The 22,690-nt window shown below is 37.3% G+C and overlaps 2 protein-coding genes across 6 annotated transcripts in view; one reads left to right on the top strand and one right to left on the bottom strand.

Annotated features, from left to right (window-relative positions):
• Window positions 1–2,553: 2,553 nt before the first annotated feature.
• On the bottom strand, window positions 2,554–20,433 carry CNOT7 (CCR4-NOT transcription complex subunit 7). Of its 5 annotated transcripts, none has more exons than XM_025933058.2 (7): window positions 20,237–20,432; window positions 18,479–18,693; window positions 16,450–16,643; window positions 11,326–11,487; window positions 8,255–8,399; window positions 5,838–5,948; window positions 2,554–4,272 (listed from the first exon to the last, which is right to left on the bottom strand). In XM_025933058.2, the coding sequence occupies exons 2-7, from the start codon at window positions 18,593–18,595 to the stop codon at window positions 4,144–4,146; spliced, it is 858 nt and encodes a 285-aa protein (XP_025788843.1). In that variant the 5' UTR covers window positions 18,596–18,693; window positions 20,237–20,432; the 3' UTR covers window positions 2,554–4,143. The 5 variants fall into 5 exon arrangements, with proteins under 5 accessions (XP_025788843.1, XP_086559408.1, XP_025788844.1 ...); XM_086703282.1 differs by lacking the exon at window positions 20,237–20,432 and adding an exon at window positions 19,937–19,957; XM_025933059.2 differs by lacking the exon at window positions 11,326–11,487 and having other exon boundaries at window positions 20,237–20,433.
• Window positions 20,434–20,456: 23 nt separating this feature from the next.
• Window positions 20,457–22,690, top strand: part of VPS37A (VPS37A subunit of ESCRT-I) — a 46,500-nt gene continuing 44,266 nt past the window's right edge. Inside the window, exon 1 of the mRNA XM_025933027.2 lies at window positions 20,457–20,906. Within this exon, the coding sequence (XP_025788812.1) occupies window positions 20,782–20,906 (125 nt within the window). The 5' untranslated portion in view covers window positions 20,457–20,781. The remainder of the gene's footprint in view (window positions 20,907–22,690) is intronic.

The following is a 22,690-nucleotide window of genomic DNA, read 5'->3' as shown; positions in this document are numbered from 1 at the left end:
CATGCCCAGAGAGATCTTTGATGTTCTTGTTTGCAACCAGTATTTCGTATTTGTCAGCTTACAGGTGGGGGGAAAATGTCTGTTGATTCATCTTTTGAGTGGACTTATTTCTGAGTACCAGGGAAACCAAAGGGGGCCTCTTGATAAGTGATTTTAAGCTCTAGCTTGTGCTGTGTGAAGGAGCTCCTCGGTACTCGGAAAGGACGGGACTATTTTATGATTTATTAAAAACTATCATTTATGTTGCATCTTCCAGGGAAGGTTTTCCAGTGTAAGGAGCTCTCCTGACCTGAATTTGTTAATACTTAATAGTTCTTGTTTGACAGATAAAGGTGCTTCATTAAAATGAGAAAAAAAATAATGCTACAAAGAATTCTGTTGATGCTGAATTAAAACTGTTGTCACAGAAAGTTTCAGTTCTTCTGTTTTTTATTCAACTATGAAAGCGAGGCTGTTGTCACAGGTAGAGTTCCTGTCTTTTTCTGTCAGTAAGGAGAGCCCCCTAAGGTCTGGTATTAAAAGCATCTTAAATGACTTAACCATTTATTGTGAAAGGCGATTATTAGTAAAAATCAACTTTAATTACACACTCATCTTAGTGTAACATGCATATGTGTTTTAAAATTCTTTAAAAAATTTACTGAGGCAAGGAGAGGATATGGATGAACCCTAGAATGGCTATAATCACCTGGAGGAGAGTCTCTCTACATACATATAGCTCAACTATGATTTTTTAGTTTACTCTCTTTCCACAGGGTCTTTGCGCTGGTCTGAGACACCAGCTAACAGTGTTTATTCTTGTTTAGAAGAAAAGGAAACAAAGGCGCATGACAGAAGTGAAATGGGTGCCTGTCAAACCACAATGCTTTACGTTTTCTCACAGGGTCTCAAGTTTGACCAACTAAACCTTTTCCTGTTTCCTGCAGATTTTTACGTATTTCACAGTTACTGTCACATCTTAAATTTCAGGTTGCACCAACTTAGTGGTTTCCCAACTTCCTTGAAAACAGTCTCACCTGTATTTCCACACAGGCTACTAAAAGAAACAAATTTTTTGGTCACATCAAACTTAGCATTGATTTCTCAAATGAAGAATACTAGCCGGTAAAGTACTAGAACATCTGACCTAAGAGCCGAAAAAAAATATCAAAATCATTTGTCATTTTATAAGTAACTGTTGATGTTGTGCCCGGTGTCCTCACTCTTCATCCAACTGTTTTTCCCAAAGGCTAAGTCTGTGAATTTTCTCTAGACACGTTTCTTTGGGCTACTGCCTTCAAAAAATAATAGCTTTGTTTCACTAACAACCGGGCCAGTCATAAACATACTTTGGGTATAGCCTCATTTTCATTTATTACTTTTGTGAAGAAATCATGATGTGGTGAACTATTCCATTTTACATTTTCTAATTCTGTTGCTTCCCCAGTAGTTGGGTATGTTGTGATGAGTACTTGGTGTGGTTTTGTCAACATATATTGTATTTTTCAGCACAGTTACGGTGTCGTTGCATAATAAACAGTATTTTCCCATATAATGAGGTAAAATAATCCACACTCCAGTGTGCCTTCTAGGCACATCATTCAAAGTGCAATTTTCTTGTTGTGACATGATGGTTATGAACGGGTAAGAGAGGAAATAATAAACTGTTGTTGTACAGATATACAAGGCACGTCGGATCTCCATCAGCTTACCAAGAAGGAATGTGAAATGATGAGAATGCCATAAGCGGTTTCTGTAGCAGCTACTCAACCTTCCCACTGTAGTGCACAAGTAGCCATAGACAGTGCAGAAGTGATGAGTCTGGCTGCATTCTGATAAAACTATTTATGGACACTAAAAGTTGAACTTCATGTAATTTTCACAGGTCAGTAAGTATTAATCTTTTGATTTTTTTCCAACCATTTTAAAACTGTAAAAACCACTCTCATCTCACTGGCCATAGAAACACAGGCAGCAGGCTGGTTTGGGCCTGTAGGCCAGTTTGCTGACCTGCCCCAACAGAACTTAACACAATGGGGAATCTAGAATTAACAGCTCAGGAACATTACAAAACTATCAGCCAAATATCTTATATCCAAGAGCTAGATTTAGTAAAGATCATAATGTTCCTCTTACAGAAGTTATAAAATATCATTGCCTCTTAAGAGACAATAAAATTGACACAGACTCTGAAATTCAGCAACTATGTGGCTATTCAAAAGGGAATCTTTGTAATTCCTATTTTTTTTTTAAAGAGGTGAAGATCAAAATAAGAGGAAACCAATCAGATTATCGGCTATATTGTGTCAGCTTTAAAAAGAAGCCACAGTAAATCATACCAAATGTACTCTTTCAGAATAAGAGTAAATGCATTCTTGGAAAGGAGATAAATATGAATTTTAACATCTAGTTGAGGTATTCATAAAGAATAAGCCAAAAGTGTTGCACTGCAGAAGGCTCAAGTAAGAGACTAATAATTAGCTATAAAGAAGTTACTGAGTTCTGTTCAGTTGCTCAAAAAAAAAAAAAAAAAAATCCTGCAAATATTTTTAAAAATCACCAGTCATCAACATATATAAGAAAACATTTCCGAAGCCTTTATTTACAAAAGCTTTAAAAACAAATAATACCCTCTGTTTTGCAAATAACGTTTTGTTTAAAAAGGACCACCCAGTTACAGCATTTTAATATCATGAATAAAGAATGTACAAAGGAAACAAACCAATGTGGCTAACATGTGGAGATTTACTAGTATTACTGATTGAAATGTAGATAACACACATCGTAACTTGTAGTCTATCATTTCAGGGCAGAGTTAATGATTACCAAAATGTCTTCCTACACATGCTCTGGTCTGGTCACATATTCTGCATGGCTAAATATTTCACAGTCTCTCTTGTCAATATATATAAAATAGATTGCAAAGATATACACAAAAAAATAAACAAGCATTACACTCCTCAGGTCATTTTATTAGCTATATATAGCCATATATATACGTACACACATACGTACATATATATATATATGTACGTATGTGTGTACGTATATATATGACTTTATATATAGAATATATTTTTGTATTTTGTTGTTGTGCACCAAATCTCTGCATTATTCATCTTTGTAACAACTATGAAAGCACAATTTTTTCTTCTTCTAATTTAATCTGGTACAAAATATACCTAAAGACTTGCTATCTTTGGACTTTAAAGAAACTGATTTGTGGAATCAACAAAGTAAGAGTGTCGTTAAGCATGGCTATACAATTTTTTAAAAATTAAAAACAGGGTAAACAGTGACAGAATAAAAAGAAGCAGATCAAAGGGAAGTGTGCTATCATAAAATAACTGCAGCTTCAATATCTTGGATACCAGTTTCCTGGCAGACACTAAATATCCAATCACAAGGGATTGTTCCTGAAGGGTGTAAAGCTGGTTTGAAAAATTCTTCGGTCAGAGCAGCCTACACATGCCAATGAGACACTGACAGACACTAGATGTGCTTGGAAGATGAAACACTACGTACAGAAACAGCAGTTACTAAGCTCCTCAGTAGTTTTTTTGTCTTTTTTTTTTTTTTTTTGTAGCCTTGCTGAATCAACCGTTTGCACAATGCGTGTGCTATTTCCATGGGTCAAAAACAAGTAAATACTGTATAAGATTGGCAGATGGTCATTTTTCCAGCTAAGAGCAAGAAAAGCCAAAATTTCTGATAAAACAGAGGATTTGAGTCAGAATCACTCTCTAAAGTGCAAAATTGATGGTCCACAATCTCAAAATAGCTAAAACTCCTGTAGAATGGAAGGGAGACATGAAACAGGGAAATAAATTACAGTCAGTGCTAGTTAATTTACGAAGGGGGAAAAACAAACCAAGCCCAAGCAGGTAAAGTTTATCAAAATACTCAATATGATGCAGCTTTCCCCACTCTCTGTCACACATGCCTGCTAACAAGTATATTAAGGCCAAATTTAACCTGAATGCTTTTCTAGTTATTAAGATCTGAGATAGGAATGGTCATACTAGTACTGGAAGGCAGAAAATAAAATGGGCTATGAAAGAAAAAAAAAATAGTATCATCTATCGTTCAAGGGATTCAACCAGAGATAAAACCTATATCCAAGCTTGTGTGTAGCTCAAATAAAAATAAAAGGACTATTTCATGTCATGACTGCTTGTTGGCTTCCTCTTCATATGCATTCCCTGTGCCATTCTGTACATAGGATGAACCAGAACCAAGGCCATACAAATGACCACAATATTTGGCATCATCAATATGATCTTCAAAGAACATCTAAAAAGGAATTTTGGGGAAAAAAAAAAAAAGATAATTTTAACCAAAAGGTACCACTGGTAACTTATATTTCAGCAATGTAAGTACTGACTGTTCATTAACTAAAATGATAGCTCTTTCCTATGGTGCTCCTTTGAGGCCACACATTTCAAATTCAATGAGTAAGACTAATGTTCTCAAGAAGTACGGAGCTCAAAAGAAACCAAAGAAAAAGATTACAAAGAAATGTATCAAATGTGTGTCTTTCCTATTAACATTTAGACCAGTTTAATGAGAATTTGTCATCACGGGAAAACGGCAGGCATTTTTATTCCATTCAACAATTTAACAGTGAAAATGAATGAATATAGCCAATGATAGGAGAAAAAGTTTAGGCATCAGGCAAGTAGCCTTGTCTACATACAAGGCTGAGTTGGCTGAAAACAATCAAACCCTAAACATGTTTTGGACGGTAAAATCTGAACATTCACACTAGGTTACTATTCTTGAAGAAGCCAAGAAAAATAAAGATAACAAATTAGTAGCAGAGAATCCACCATTCACTGAACCATTAAGGTATTTCTAAAATGCGAAGCTGAAAATCCAAAAGGTTGTTTTAATTCCCTAATGTAGCACTGGGCAGAAGTACAAAACAAAGTATTTACTTGTCACGAATAGACATTCCAAATCACTTCTGAGTCAATACTTAGCAAACAACTATTATGCTATTATTAACACATTGCTACAAAAGTTTTAAATTTCCAGATAGTTCTTAGTCAATTCTTTAGTGTCTAAGAAGATATACTCAAAAAAATTCTACAGTTCTATTTTGCAAAAAGGAAAACTTTCTTTTCTTTGCATTTAATTTACAGTGAGGTATACCTGCGTAGATCACTTCATTACATAAGCTAGGAGTAGACTTGGGTTCATTCAATCCCACTCTTTCATACCTAGCTTTGGTCTGTCTGTTGCCACTTATAGGGCTCTGCTCAATTACGATTTTTGATTCTACAACTACTTCAGATTTACTTAACCACTTGAGAATTCAGAACCTCTTGTCAGACTCAGTCTACTAAAAGCACTATATAAGCACTACCCTATAAATCCTCCAAGTGCTGAAAAATGGCATAAGCAAATGGTGTTTTACTGGACAAGACAATGCTGGGGAAACCTAATGAATAGACTCCTTGACTCGGCAGAGCAGCACTGATGTGGTCTACAGAAAGAATGCTGGAGTTTGCCCACTAGTATTGTGTGTGAGACTCTGGACAAAAGTTGCTAGCTTCTAGCTTCAGTTTTCTCATCTAAGAAATAGTATAGTTGGAGCTACATGACTCCTAAAGTAGTTTAAATTGTTTCATTTTCCAGTCTATGAAGAACTCATTTGTTTTCATTTCATTCTGAACTACATTTCAAGAGGACTTATTTTTGAATACTTTCATTCAAGCGTGGTGGACACAACTTCCATGGTACCTCTAATTGTATCTTCATTTAATAACACTTATTGCCCAAACACTTTTGCCATAAGATTTTTAATGTTCTCAACCTAACAACCAACTGAGAAAAAGGCACTGATGTCTTCATACTTCTCTCATTTTGAAAAAGGCCATTCCTGTGAGCAATGAATCAGATCCTGCTTGATGCTGTGGTCCTATCCGTTCCAGCTCTAACTGTTCAGCAACTTCCTGTAAACCACCCTAGAAGAAAGAAAACTTGTCTGTCAAAACAGAAACCGTACAATACCCAAATTCACACATTACATCACTTAGACACTGACCAAAATAGGAATGGACTTTAGCATGTAAAGATGGACCTCATGAAGATTAGAAAAAAGAGCCTGTGAATTACAAATTATTCATGGAGTATGGGGGAAACTTCTGATTTAGTAGAAGATGAGATCCTAATTGGGAAAATTTATCTTCATCATATGCTTTAAGTCTTGTGACAGGCAAGTAACTTTGCTGAAACTATGGGGGGAGAAGATCCTGTACAAGGGAACAGGTATACTGGGGGACATTTATTAAGTACCTGCACAGTCAATCCATCCATCAATAGAAAACTGACCATCGGCAGCTCCTATCAAATTCTCTTAAGCTTCTTCCCAATCTCTAAATAGTTTCATCTAAATAATTTGTACAAAAGAAAGCTATAACTAGCCAAATCCTTAAAAATTCACTAAGTGCTTAATTACGGTTCTGTGAAAAAGAAGAGCATGCAGTTATATGTCCTTCGAAGGGTCTGCTAAATATCTGCTTATGTTAATATTGCCAGGCTTAAAAAAGAAAGAGTGAAAAGAAGGAAGAGAAAAAAGAACAAAAGAGAAAAAGCACAGAGGAAGGAAGAGAGGGAAGCAGAATAATGGGGGGAGAATAGGAGGAGAGTAATGAAAGAAAGATCGGGTCAGACAACAAAAGCAGCACAAATTCCTACTAACCCTCCTCTGTTTCACAGCGTGAAACAGTGCTGTGCACAGACGGGACTTGCTTCTGTGCTTAAAAATAACATGAGGATTAGGTATCATTAGCAGCTGCTTAGAAGGGCAACAGAATAGGGTCATTCAGCAAGGCTGACCGGAGGTCAAAAAGCACCTTTGTCGTTAACCTAAATTTAATACAGCAGCTCACGTAGGGCATATTCAGAATTATCTGCTATGTGCAGAACTTTTCCAATATCGTACACACAGTGAGCAATGATTTCATTCTGTTCCTGAAAAGTGTCATTGTAGAGATACGTCAAATTTTAAAAAGCATTTCCAAAGCCAGATTAATGAACATTTAAAAAGCATTTCCAAAGCCAGATTAATGAACATGGCCATGAGGCCATGGATTCTCAGCAACTTTCGGGGGTGGACTGAGCTCCTACAGCAATGAGGCTATCCTGCTGCAACTTCACTAGAGTCACAGCTGCAAGTCTCTTCAAACCGCACAGAATTCTGCTGCTCTTGGGTGCTACAAACATGAAGGAACCTTCCTTAAAAATGTCCCCAGTTATAGGCCATATTCTGTAAAAAAGGAAGCAAACTTTGGCCAAAAGGCTACTTTTCTTCTGATTTTGAGTTCACTTGTCAAAAGCAAAGTTTCCTTACTCAGCTCCTAACTTATTTCTTTCTGGCTAAAAGTAAAGCTCTGAAAGTTTTTACCATCTCCTAAAAGTGTAACTTTATTTGCACTTCTAAAAACCTGGTAAGAAAATGTGATCAGCCTTCACGTAGGTTCTACGAAGCCACCACTTTACCGAAATGTGCTTTTCAGTTGCAGCTTAAATACAAACACCCCTGAAAAAAAATAAAGCCCATTCCCAAAATAAAGTTCATTCCCAAACGGAAGGAACTTCTACTTCTACTTATTAAAGAAATGCTCCTTTGGAAAGAAGTTATTCACAAGTAACAAATTATTACACACACGTTCAGCAGGGTCAGGATGTAAGCTACTGTCTAGACAGGACCTACACATTTACTAGCACTTACCACTAACAACTTAACATCTTTTGGACCAGGAAAAACAAACAACAAAAAAAACGACCTTTTTAGCCACATAAAGTAATCCTAGGAATATGATCCTATGACTAGACGCAACAAAATAATTTCTCTCCAAGCTGAAGGGAAAACTCTGTCACATTTACAGGTGCATGTTGATGGCCACCTCAGATTTATCTGGCATGGATAGATTATGTGCATGTTGGGCAGTAAGAACTTGCATTTTTGTGCATGAGAACTCACTAGCCCTTACATTTTCACGTAGGTTAGGATTTTCAATCTGGCAATGATGAAAATCTGACTCTTGGTTTGAATTTTGTTGAAAACTTATTCTGCCCGTATACTGAAGCTCTGCAAAGGGATTTCTTATGAATTATTTATGCAACAAATAGAATCAAATGACAAGATAATGTAATTGCACTTCAAAACTTAAAATATGGCTAAAAACATCCCAGGCTAGGATCTCATTTATCAGTCACTCGGTCTAAATAGTGTGTGAGTTACAGGTAAAGCCACTTGAAACCTTACTTTGAGATTTTTGCAGCTCTTCATGAGGTACTTCACATCATATATGACAGGAAAAAATAATCGAAGGATCTCAAAGAAGTCAAGTTCTTCTTCAGGCAAGTTAGAGTTGGTCAGGATTTTGATTAAATAGCCAAAGTCATAACCACTACAAAAGGGTTAAATACAGAACAGAGGCACGTAAATACCAGAGATGAAGAAAAATAATTTTTTTTCCCAATACAAATTTTAAGTGAGTCACAACTGTCTTCAAAAATCAACCAAAAATTTTTTTGGAACCAACCAAAAAAATTAAAAAATGCACACAAGAATAACAGATACGTTTATAATGGTAATAGGAAAATACCATCATCTTACCAACAGTAATAAGAACATGTCACTTTCATTCAGAGACATCAATACACAGATCTATACTAGCATCCCAAGCCTGCAGTCCCTAGATTACAATCTGATGACCTCTGAGAGGAGAATTCTTTTAGAAGGGTATCAAACCACCCATGGATGTCTCAAAAAAATTTAAGTAACTATGGAAGTGGAAAAATAAAGATGAATGGAAACCTGACTAAAAAGGTCAAAAGGTAGCAGAACTGGCAAAAAGATTACAAATCTTCCCATTATTTTACATAAAGAGGTCATATACTTAAAAATCCAAAGAGTAATTCCCTAATGAAGTATCTTATTTCCTTAAGTGACTTCATCAATCAACCCCTTCCCTCAAAATTCTGTTCCTATCTCATTATGACTCCTCAAGATAAAATAAGGGAAATGCTGCAGATGGAAGAAGTAAAAGTAGTAAACACTGAGAACTGTTATCCAAAGAATAAAATACCAACTCCCACATTTTCAATCAAGATCTCCTATCTCAACTGTTTAACTTTTTCCACAGCTTTGTATCTCCCTACATTCCTGTGCCACAATTACACACCCTTTTTGCCCTGTCTACCTTTTCTTCAAGGACCTCTTACAGGATGCCTTCCCTGAAGAGACTAGCTCCCCGTGATTTCTTATACAGATTGTTTTCTTGTACTACCCTTTAAAATACATGTATTGTGTTTTCCACTAGTCTGGTAGGAATCACATTTTAAAATATATCTTTAAAAAATCTTTTATTTCACTTAGTTGGAACTCAGTAAATATTTGACAAGAGATGCTATTAACATATCTTGTGGAGGGATACAAATAAAATTTCTATTTAATGTTCAGAATTATTTCTACTTTTAAAAGAAGGAAGTTTTACCATTGAAGACCACTAATGAATACCAACAGCAGAAACCTTTACATTTCTGGTAATTGGCAAGGAAGTAACTGCTATCTAACTAAATATAAGTCAATATGGCATTTGTTTACTGCTAGTAAAAGATTATATTAAAATTTGGAATTTATAAATTTCTTAAACTAGTTTTTATCTCCTAGAAATAGGCTAGAATGTGAAGAAAACAGTTAATGACATTTAGAATAAAATCTTGACAAATACCAGAGTCTAATTTAGACTCCACACTCTAAGAAGACATGAACCCTTTCTGGTTTTGTTCATGTCAATATCCCTACTGTCTAACACACAGTATTTTCTCAGAGTACTTTTTGAATCAAAGAATAGATCATATACAGCAAAAGGACATGATGATGCTTTCTAGTCATGACCATAAAAGTAAAGAAAAAAAAAAAAAAAAAAAAAGAACTGAAAAAACATTCCTCAAATTAACAAAGACTTGGGTCTGGTCTCCCGAGGTAGAGGCTCAAATGGAGAAGAGAGAAGAGAGAACAGGTGAGAAATGGCATGTTCAATACCCCCAACTCAAAAATTACTGCTTAGTACTATAGCAGAGTTTACAATATGAATATTCCTACACCAAAGTCATTCCACACAAACCAGAGCTAGAAATTCTAAAGCACACAGGAGACTCTGACTTTTTAAAAATATGTGTGAAATGAACCCAACGTAAGAATATTAATGTCTGCATAATACAATCCTTTTTAAAGACATAGCTAAAGTCAAAGAAAATCATTCCCAAGGCCACTTTTACTCCCTGGCTTCCAGTTTAATTTAGTTCACCTAGATAGGAAAACTACTTGTCTTATCTGGAAGTCTGTTGGTACAAAATGAACTAATTCCCTTCCTAGAAATTCTCTTCAACAATCCAGTTTTATAATAACAAAGAATTAAAAATGACCATTTATTGAGAATTTACTGTGTGCAAAGCTTTTTACCAGATGCTCAAAATATGTTATTATTGATCATTAAAACAAGATATTTATCTAGGTGATGTCTTACTGATCACTCTATTTGAAAAAAAAATTAAAATCCACCACACCCACCCACCCCTAGCATTCTCTTCGCTTTTTTCTTCATTGCACTTATTAACATCTAACAAACCACAATATAAATTTCTTCATTTTAACAAATTGCCAACTCCCATCAGAATATAAACTTCATGAGGATGAGGATTTTGGTCTGTTTTATTCACAGCTTAATTCCTAGAATTTTACATCACTGTGCTTGGCACTGGTCTGGTAAGCATTAAATATTTTTTTAATGAGTGGTTTTGTTCTTTAATTTTTTTAATGTTTATTTGCTTCTGAGGAGAGAGACAGAGCGTGAGCAGGGGAAGGGGCAGGGAGAGAGAGGGAGATACAGAATCCGAAGCTGTCAGCACAGAGCCCGATGTGGGGCTCGAACCCACAAGCCATGAGATGACCTGAGCCGAAATCGGATGCTCAACCAACTGAGCCACTCAGGCGCCCCAGGAATGGTTTTATTCTAAGGCTCAGAAATGTTAAATAACTCTTGGTAACACTGATTCCAAATGGCACTGCTGGATTTAAACCAGATCTACTTTTCCAGCCTTACTCTTTCCACTCTGCCATACCGTCGCTCTCATAGGCAAAAATGAATCATGTATCTTTACATTAAACCTTAAGGAGACCAACATTAGCTTCTTAAAAGAGGAGACTGCTATGTGGCAGCCAATTCCTTGTGGTATTAAGCCTGAAACTGCAGAAACAGTAACCCACACCAGGTGTGAAGCAGCTAGGAAATGCAAACACAAATGCCATTTTCAGTGCAATCTTTTTACCTATGAAATGATAACCATTTGACCCCTTCGCAGAGGACCACTCCCGATGTCATAAGAAGTTCTGCGAAGTACTGGGTCTCAATTCCTTCCTCCTCATGTTTTTTAAACTGGATGCCAGATGTTGTTAGTAGCTCTATAGAGTCCTGGGCATACATGTCCTCCCTGGCAGGAGAAAAAGAAAGACAACCTTCAAAAGTGCCATTCTTCAAACAAACTGGTTTTCTCCCACTTACATCCAACAGCTATGGGACCAGAAAGAACAAAATAGAAGATTGGCTTGAGTCCAATTATTCCAGTGCTTCACAGATATGAAGGAAAATGCAATTTAAATGTAAAGATTATTATTTTAGAAAAGTATTCAGTAAAGCCTCATTCAGAAACAGTCCAAGGGGGAGATTTTAATCTTCACTACAGCTCAATTTCACTAGCCTTTCACAAGTTAAATAAATTTAACTGAGTTTGAAAAAAAAGGTCTTCTACTCACCAGGGGCTACCACTCAAAGTAAAAGACATGTTCCTTTCAGGGGCTTTCAGTCTCAGCAGCCTTTTTTATTGCTGCCAGATGGAGCTGTAGCCACAGGGGTGACAGCCTATATCCATCTCCCATGCTCCCAGCAGCACCAGAAAGGAGACCAAGAGGAAAATATCCGATGCGGCTAAGTTAAAACTACATTCCAACAGAAAGAAAAAGGAGATCCCTTCCCTCACTAATGATGAGCCATTCAAACGGCTCCAACAACCAGTAAAAGATTTGAAATGAAAGGCTTTGCTGTAACAGCAATAATTTCTTCTAACAATCTTAATCCTAGAAAATTACCTTCCAAAAATCAAGCCAGGAAATCTAAATATAAACCAATCCTTCAAGATTTTACTTAAGCCAAGAAGAAATCTCTAATTTCTAAGTACGAACACATACGTATCCAAAATGTTAAAGGATCAAAACAAAGGTACAGGTTTCGGAAAATACATGAAAAGTATTTTGTGCAATGCCCACTAAATTTTTATTTATTTTTTAGTTGCAAGAATACTGGTTTCTATCACTTTATTAAAAGCTTTAAGAAAACTAATTGACACCCCCCCCCCAAAAAAAAAACACAAAACATTACACTTAGGTGAAAAGTATTCTTATGGTCTATTCTGTAGAAATCAGTTTGCTTCTAAATGTCTTTGAAAAATAACACAACAAAATGTGTACAGATGACAGATGGTAACTACACTTATTGTGGTGACAGAATTGTCAAATCACTACATTATAAACCTGCAATCAGTATATCATTGTATGTGAACTATACCTTAATATAAACATTTTTAAAAAATAGCAAAAGTAGTCACTGAAACATTTAAAACAGAGGGGAACCGCGATCATCACTTTATGTCAAAATTTCTATCTGAATAAATCTACCACAAAGTTTTTTTCATTAAACAACAGGTATTATTGGCCTTATTACACTAAAAATGTGTACCTTGGGGAGCCTTGGTGGCTCCATCAGTTACGAATCCAACTCTTGGTTTCAGCTCAAGTCACAATCTCATGGTTCATGGGACTGAGCCCTAAGTCAGGCTCTGTGCTGACAGCATGGAGCCTGCTTGGGATCCTCTCTCTCTGCCCCTCCCTGCACTCGCATGTGTGCTCTCAGAATAAGTAAATAAAAAATAATCCTAAAAAATATATATACGTACTCTAAACAACTAACATCCCACTCATCAACCTCTGACACTTGCAAGGAGAGGCATGCTTTAGCAAATTATAACCAACCAAAATCATCTCTTTTTTTCTGTACAATTCACATAACTGAGATTAAAGTTAATGTACTGTCATTTAATTTCTTTGGATAAATATTTTAAAATTTGGAACCAATTTTATGTTTTATAATGCCCAACTCATTAGAGAGAAAGCTGGAAGCTCCATACAGGTAGGCTAATAAATCTCTAAATAGGATGAAGAAAATTTCTTGTTGGTAAGGGAAGCTTCATAATTGCTACAACTCAATTCTCCAAATCAACAGACTGTCCCTTTCCCACAGTATCCATTTCAAGTTTTGAAATCATTCCCTACCCTCAAAAATCCCAGTAAGCGTAGAAAAATATTAAAATATGCAAATCTCAACAAAGTAGTTAAAATACAGTCTAGTCAAAACTGTAAGAACTGCTGCAGGTGCAGGGTTGGCTTACTGATTACAGCAATCTGTTCAGAACAACAATGAACAGTAATGTCATTTCTCCTAACACTATCAAAGTCAAGGTGGCAAAATAGCCAGTTTTAATAACTGAACAGGAATGAAAAGTCATGTACAAATCTCTAAAAAAGGTTTTCCCAAAAAGCAGATACAAGGCTACTCATCTCAAATAATATCCTAAAAACAGAAACTAACTTAACTAGGTATGTTAAATTCAATAAATATATATCTTTTCACCATTTTTTCAAAGCAGGTTCCATGCTCAACGTGGGGCTTGAACTCATGACTCCGAGATCAAGAGTCACATCCTCTGACTGAGCAAACCAGGTGCCCCTACTTTTTTGACATACCTACAAGTATAAACTTAACCTACTACACAAATTCACAATTTTAAACACAGCAGATTAAAGATTCAATTTGGAAATGCCTTCCAACCTCAATCATTCCTGGTTCAACATGTATTTTACATTTTAAAACATGCATACTTTAATATTTAAGCTTACACTAAAACGAGCAAAGGCAAACTAGAATACAGATTGTCACAAGTACACAGAGGGTTACTAAATTTAATATTTAATGAACTCAAACCAAGAACACATAATATGCTCCAAAAATCTGCAAAGGCTACCTGAAAGACACTAGAAAGAGCCTGCATGTCCACACCTGACAACTGCTCTTTAGCCTTCAAATGCCTGTGCACTATCTGTCAAACAAAATCAAAACCACCCTGTTTGATTCTGCTGTCCTGTCTACTTACGGTGGTCTCTATTTGTCCTTTTCACTGCCACTTTCCTTAAATGAATTATCACCTTCCTTTCTGTTACCACTGAACCCACAATCTCCTATAACCTCTACTACACTATTCAAATGATTCTCTCAAATACCAAGAATTACCATAACCATCAAATTGATGACTTTTTAGAAATTCGTTCCCATCTCCTTTGAGAGAGCTTTTCTTCTGCACAGCTCGTCAGTATCTCATTTCATTTGTCATTCTACGTATCAACTCCAAATTCAGTTTGGAGAGAATTCCCATACACTGATCATTATCTAACAATTCTGACTCTCAGACTTTGGCAGACAGCCAAGTTACAGGAACACTAAGTTATAAAGACCACGAGCAACTTTCCTCAACACTATATCCCTGATGCCTAGCACAGCTGACACATCTAGGCACTCAATAAAAAAGTCAATTTTCATCTTTCTTTAAAATATCCAAGATTCTATTCATGGTACTCTATCTCCACATTAGGTAGTCCCAGGTTTACCTTCCAATTAATTGGTTCTACTTAAATAACATGATTCACTATATTCTTCTCCTTAAACTTCTTCTCAGACATTAACATTAGTATAAATGGAATAAATTAGTATAAATTTGATAACAAGCAGCCCTCTCTGTATAAGAAAAAAAGTCCTTCAGGGGCGCCTGGGTGGCGCAGTCGGTTAAGCGTCCGACTTCAGCCAGGTCACGATCTCGCGGTCCGGGAGTTCGAGCCCCGCGTCAGGCTCTGGGCTGATGGCTCAGAGCCTGGAGCCTGTTTCCGATTCTGTGTCTCCCTCTCTCTCTGCCCCTCCCCCGTTCATGCTCTGTCTCTCTCTGTCCCAAAAATAAATAAACGTTGAAAAAAAAAATTTTTAAAGAAAAAAAGTCCTTCAAAGATTGCAATAAGGCAGTTGTTATTATGACAACGATGTTTCTAAAAAAGGAAAATGTCAATTTTACCAAAATTAAGACAGGGAAGGGTTACTTCCTACTCATGTATTTGCATCACAACAATAACTTAGTTAAAAAACAATGTCCTAATGATCAGTTATCTTTTGTAGTACTTATAAAAGATTATTACCAGTTTGAATAGACAGGAGTACTTTTTACCCTTGAGAAGGTTCAGGCATACATTATGAAATCCAACAAAGTAAAACAAAGAGTGAGGCTAAACATTATGTAATTAGAAGTCATAGTATACCACTGACCCTACTCTCTAAAATCACCAGCCCTGCTTTTTAGATCTGATATGCTAACTATCAGATTATTGTACAGACAATGGGAGGTTCTTACACTGGCACTACTATTAAATGTCCCACAGCTTCTTTTACTATTTTTTAAACCAGATATAAGATCATATTACACAAGTACAAGCTGTCAAACAGAAGGATATGCTAGAGTATCATAACTTAGTAAGAACATATTAAACATTTCCCCACCTCACACTAAGTTTGTAAACAATGTGCCCTCACCCAACACCACTCTAAACTTCCCTAAGCTATCAACACTACTTTTACAAATGATACAGAAGTACTACAAGTAAGGAAACTGGGTTTTAACCTAAGTCTTGAGTCAGAATTCAGATTCTAGATTCAGAATACTGCAGATTCTGAACTGTTTCTGAAAGAAATACCAAGTTCAAGGATACCTTTCTCTCTCCAATAGGTAAGCTACAAGAGTTTTTTGGCTGATCTGGGACTATATTATATAACACTGATTTCACCGGAAAATGCACCCAAGTTTCCAAGAAATGTCTTACTGCTTTTAACATGTAATCAATTCATAAACTGGAGTTTGACTGTAATAAAAATCTCTTCACAGGGATAACCACTACAACAAAGATATACATTTCAAACTGCACACAAAGTTTAAAAGTAAAACTAATGCAACGTTATTTTTTCTATCAAGAAGTATGTTCAATACCCAAGGTTTTCCAAATTTCAAAAAAAGTGGTAGTCATACTTTTCAAATAACATCTCTATAATTCAAAGTATTTGAATATTAAGTCTCCTGTATCCTAATTTTTTTATCCCATAAGAAATCTAATCTTTTGAATTTTAAGCTTTAAATATTTATAGGATAACTGAGCCAAATTCAGTTAGCATTTCATTCACCATACATGAGGGAAATCAATTTCTACAATTAAGCTAAAAAAAGTTTGGGTTATATTTGTTTCCCACTTACGTCAAATTAAATTTAAAATTAAACTGCCAAGTTGAAGTTCCTGGAGGGTATTCTCCTTGCTCATTCATAAATGTCAGTCCTAGCTGAATTATCTTTAACAAGTCTACATTACATCGCAATAGTTGGTACTGATAGTCAGCATTGCTCCTGAATTCTCCAATAGGTCTCGCAACCACACCTGGAAACTCGGTATCCTGTAAAATAGTTTTAAGATTCATTATTTACTAAATGGTCAAAACCACAATCCACAGATTGTTAGAATAAATCATTTTTGGTACAAGTCAAAGAATCCCATTCTAGAGAATATTCTATACATTCATATTCAATTACAAATTACCTTTTAACTATGAAAATTGTTACTTTTTAAAACCATAAAACTCTACATATTTAATGGCTTTTTTTAATATTAAATATCACATCCATAAAAAATTACTATGTATAAGATATGAATGCTAAACGCAACCAAGTACTCTATTCCCAAAGAAAGGGGAAAAACCATACATTCATGTTTTTCAAGGGGTATGTGAAACTATGCCCACAGAATGCTAGCATTAAAATCAATGAAGAACTGGTTAATAAAAATGGAAAATTCATCATACTCTCCAATTGTTTCTCTCAGACCAGGTTTGTCTAAGCACCAAAACCCTGTCACTTCTTGGGCTAAGACAGTACTCCGTCTTTATACTCTAGGGAAAGCATGTCATCAAAAACTGCATGATAGCCACTTATTCTTGTAGAATGTTATCATGTCTCTATTTTGTGGGACTTAAAAAAAAAAAACCATTTCTAATTATGGGTGAATACACCTTTATTAAATAGGTTATATGTGTTCACTCAAATATTTGTTTTTTTACCAGTCAACCTGCCCCTACACACACAAACGCATTTATTTGCATTAAAAATACTGAGAAGAGGATACTATCATACATCACTTTAGTTTTAAAACTCAAACTGAAAACCTAAGAAAAAATCTGAATATCAAGTCCCTAAGAAACAGTAAAGAAATTAAAACCTCTCTAAATTTAGTCCAACTCAACAACCACTTTACTGGACGCTATGTGTTATGCTGTGTGTGTCGTGAGGATGACTAAGAGAATAACCCATTGTTCACAGAACTTACAATCTAGAAAACAGTACAATAACTAACATATGGACAAGATACAGTAGTAAAGCAGCAAAACTAACTGAATAGATGATCTAGGTAGATTGAATAATAAATGCAAAAGCAGAGATGCTTAACAGCACAGTGTGTTCATGCAACTCCAATGATGATTCAAACAAGAACAAGAAAAAACCACAGGTCAATAATATTTCACTGGGAGATCTTTTTTTTTTTTTTTTTTTTCAGAAAGACATGCAGGAGCTCCCAAGCTTTTGAGTGCGGTGCTCATCTGGTATTATCAGTTAGCCTTAGTGTTGCTAGGAGTTGAACTGGCACTCACACCTAGGTTCTACTGTTCTGCCGAATATAAACAGTTTCACACTTTAACACCAGACAAGACCACTCTGATCATGACTGAACACAGACAAAAACATAAACATTGTCCAAACCACAAAACTGATCAAACATTCTTCTACCTTGGCTAATATAAGTAACCGCTGCTTCTTTATAGCTTTAGTCTCACTCTAGTCTTCTCTCATCCTCGTTTGGCCTTATTAAGATACCCTGTCACAAAGTTATCCCAGCTTCCCAACAGCATCCAATTCAGAGCAAGGCCCTGCTTCCTTAATCCTTAAAACCACCTGACACAAGCCCACATCCTATAAGTCTTTTCTAACACTCTTACTCAAATGTCCCATGGTTCCAGTGGTATGCATTTTCCCTCACTGCAATGAGTAATAACCCAATTTGTCCCATTGCAGATGTGTTCCAGGTGATCTCTGGCTGGACGAAATTGACAAAATTTCTTTTTATAATTAAGTTAAGCCCTAAAAAAAAAAAATCAACCAGATGGGTTGAATTCAAGACTTTTCAAAACCCTCTTCCCCTCTTATAAGAAACATTTTAAGGATTTGATCATAGGCATACCATAGCAACATAATTGTATTTTCGGATAACTTGACGAATTTTCTTCATCTCTTCATCCAGGTTGCAAGCCCAAACTTCACAAATTCTTTGGCTATGATCTACAGTTGCTGCTGGCATAGTGAGGGCACAAGAAGTCTAGATGCCAAGCATCAAAATGTTATACTTGATTGAAGATTTGTTTGTTTCATAAAATACTGTATCCTTTATTTTTGTACCTGTCAAAATAAAAACCAAAATAAAAACCAGCAATATCAGAAATCTGAATCACAGACTAATTGAGTTGATACAAATCTAAAAGATTATTTATTCGAAGTCTTTGACTCATATGTAAATCAGTTTGGGAAGTGACTTGTCTAAAAGCACATAACTAATCGGTAAGGAAAAAAGAACCACAACATAGGTTTTTCTGGTTCTAATATCAATATTAAGTAAAAACAGTATTTTTTTATGTCTACATACTAATCATTTTTTAAAAACTTTCCATTAATTGAAGACTGCTTTGAATTCAACTCACTCCCTGGATAAAATTTTATAAAGACATCCATTTCCAGATAAAAAATGAAAAGCTAAATACTGATACACATGTGACAAGATCAGATGTCACTAGGAAAACTGTAGTGTTTGCTTTTACTCACTAATAGAACATTCAAAATCTGATTTGATTACAAAATCTACTTTACTGGCATTTATTCAAGTCAGATTGGAAGGGACTTTTTAGTAAACCAACAACAACGAAAACAAACAAAATCTATCTGAAAAATAACTAACAGCCACAGAAACTATTTGAATGTCCATAACTGCAGGAAGGAAAAAGAAAGGAAACAATAGAGAATATGCATTTCAAATTGTTTCTAATTTCCTAAAACCACAGCATTTTTTTTCCCTGGTTACCAAACACACATCTCACGTTTTTGGTCCATAAACACAGTATCACGGTACATAATGATAGATTACAGACCAACATTTTGATTTTGGGACAGGAAAATTACAAATGCTCCTTAATTTTTTCACAGTAGTTTGAAAAATCCTAACAAACAAGGGTAAGAAAGGGAATTATGATCGCCCCCCCCCCCACCCCCGCCAACACTTCAGTCACAAATGTAACCTGGACTGCTGCAAGAACAGAAACTAAAGATCCAGGGAACCCCCGCTCCTATATTACCCTCCCCCTCCGCTAAACACACACACCCAGCCACACACACACACACACACACACACACACTTCAGCAAGACCCTGTGGCTTAACAATGCTTTCTCCACCTCTCTCTCTCTACAACAATTCCAGAAGCCCCGAGGAGGCACCAGAGGCCTTCTCATTACTGGATAGAATCTCCGTACTGCAGCCTCCCAAAGAAATGAGAGAACAGCACAGAGGCATTCAAGTCATAGATAACTCTCTTCCCTGGCAGAGGGCCAGTGTGAAGGTGCTTGATAACCATTTACTGGAGCCAGACTGACTCCAAAGAACTGTTGCGAGAAGAAATACGAGGAGCTGAGGATCTAGGCCACCGCCCTCCACTCCCAATTTCCGTCCAACAGCGTCGAAGCCCCAGGTACAAAGCCTTTACGTCATCACCCCGCGCCACCCCCTTGACATACCCTCAGTCCGTTACCCTGCCCCCTTCCACCCGCCGCCTAGCTCTTTCCTTCGCCTGCCGCGTTCCAGCTGGCGCCATCTCTCACCCTCTCCGGTTCATCGTTCCCGCCCCCTTTCGACTTCCCCAATCCGCCCCTCCCCCCGGCAGACGCAAGATCTACTTGTGTCGCTGAGCTCGCGCTCCTCCTCCTCCTCCTCGCCATAGAGACAGCAACCAGCGGCGGTGGCGGTGGCGGTAGCGGCGGCAGCAGCGGGTGCCCCATAGACACCTCGCGCCCAGCAAGGGGGAAAGGGGAGCCGGGGCTGCGTCGCTCCGTGCTGCGCCGTCGCTTCTCGCACGTCCTGGCGGGGGCGCTAGGTGATGACGCGCCACGCAAAGGGGGCGGAGCACGCTGGTGACGGAAGCAGGGGTGGTGGAGCACAGAGCGGTCGGGCTGCCGGGCTGATTGGTTTGGGTGTCTGGACCGTGAAGGTAGCGCTGCTTGTCCCGGGCGGTTACTTTCCTCTAGCTGCCCACAGTCATAGTGGTTCGCCCAGGACGCAAGGACCCCTCAGCTGGCTTGCTTAGGAGAAGACGCGGCCGCCCGGTACTTGGGACTCGGGCGTCTCGGACTGCTCCTCCTGCCGCTGGGGAACCACCGGGTTGAGCAGCTGGGAGAAGCAGGCCAGAGCCGTCTAGGGCCTCGGGCCCGGAGACCCGTGGAGGATGAGCTGGCTCTTTCCCCTGACCAAGAGCGCTTCCTCCTCCGCAGCTGGGTCCCCCGGTGGCCTCACCAGCCTCCAGCAGCAGAAGCAGCGCCTCATAGAGTCCCTCCGGAATTCACACTCCAGGTGACTGGTCGCTGCCTCGCCGACCGGAGGAGAAAGTAGGGCGGGAGGGTGGGCTGGTCCTCGCCACACTCACAGCTCCTCAGGCCTACTGCCCGCCAGCTGCCTCCTTTTGACCTATTCCCCTTTGTCCTGAGTCACCCCCTTGCTCTCCTATCCCTGACCCATGTTCAGGATTTCCTTCTGGACCCTTTCTTGCTCTCTCTTGCCTCACTACGGCTCAGCCCTTCCAATTTCGACTTATCCCTCCTGACACATCACTGCTGGCTTTAATCTGTTTTATGTTCTGTAACTAGTATCCCTTTCTTTGCTTCCTCACTAGCTTTTCCCCTTGCCCATCTGATTGCCACGTTGGCAGAATTGTCAAAGTACTCTACTTGGCTAAAAAGAAGAGTAATCTCCAGGTTTCACAGAGTGTAAAAGTTTTTGGAGGGGAAAAAAAAAGTAACAAAAGGAAAGAGAAACCAAAGGTTTTATTAGTGAGTTCTTTTCGGCTGGGAATGACGAACTCGATCGTCCTAAGTCGTTAAGATTTACCCTCTTCCCACAGCCTCCCCCAATTTGACAAACTTCCAGTCTCCATTTGTCACTTTATTCTTGCTCCCACACTCAGGAATTGCCTTCTATTCATGTTAATTTGTTGTCTTACGAGTTTGTCATTTCAGCATGGTCAGGTTAGAAATATATTGCAATTCAAATTATTTCAGAGGTTTTTACTGTAAACTTCAGCCTTTTGCAAATGTTTGTGGCCTCTAATGGCTTACAAAATTTGGAACTGCCTCTTTATATGAATTATGCAAGTTTCGTTACTGAACAATGTCACAACATGTCTTTTAATGTAAAGATGCCAACATCAGTCAAACCCAAGTCTTCTTTAAATGGACTTTTCATGCATTTAAAAGATATATGAGGCCATAAAATTAATTCCTGTTGAATGAGCTCTTAAGGGCCATTTTTTTCTGTTACTCTAATAATTTTTCCCAAGCAAGGAAGTTACAGTGTAGAGTAGTTTTAAATTAAATATGTTGTTAAAAGAAAAATTCACAGCAAAATTAGTATGGCTAAATTAAGGGCTATTGCTGATTGAACTTCAGATGTTTCTCAGTTCTTTGTGTCAATTGTTCTGCTCGTTGAGAACTTTCAAAAGGTGAAAATATATGGTATTGAACAGAAGAGAGTGTCATGCCATTTGTTTGAGTGGTGGCTTTGTCACAGAGTTCTTAAAAATCAGTCTTAATTTTTTTTTCAAATCAGCCTTATTTTCGTGTTCTGTCTTAACCTGTAAGAGCTACTGTTACAAGATATGCTTATAAAATAAGTTGACTCATTTTGAAGGAACATAACTAAAGCTTGTCTTCTTAGTATCACATTGGAAGACTGTCTATATACTGAAGCAGTACTACTATTGCTAAAATAGTAGAACCACACCTTGGAATTAATTACTTTAAAGTCTTTAATAGATACCGTTGAATATTCTCACTGCTGGCAAATTTTTATTCTTTGAGGTTGGCGTTGACTTTTTTAAATACTCTAAAGCCTCTTGCTGCTAAGGGTAGTAAATAAGGGAAGTAACTGATCTGAACTTTCTTGTGGGTTTTTTTGGTTTCCCAATTAAGGTGACATTCTAAAATAAGATTTGCTAATCTAAGGAGTTCTGGAATTGGCTTAAGCTTTTAAGTTCTTTTATAAAAATACATGTAGTTGCGTTTTATTGAAATATTTCACATTTATAAACTATACTTGGATAATTCTGGGGATGATTAGGTCACGTATTTCCAGTTTTCAGA

Source organism: Puma concolor, chromosome B1 (genome assembly GCF_028749965.1).
Source record: "Puma concolor isolate L17-30 chromosome B1, mPumCon1.1.hap2, whole genome shotgun sequence".
NCBI lineage: Eukaryota > Metazoa > Chordata > Mammalia > Carnivora > Felidae > Puma > Puma concolor.
The sequence above is the reverse complement of the archived record's forward strand: the minus strand, read 5'-3'. Positions and strand labels throughout refer to the sequence as shown.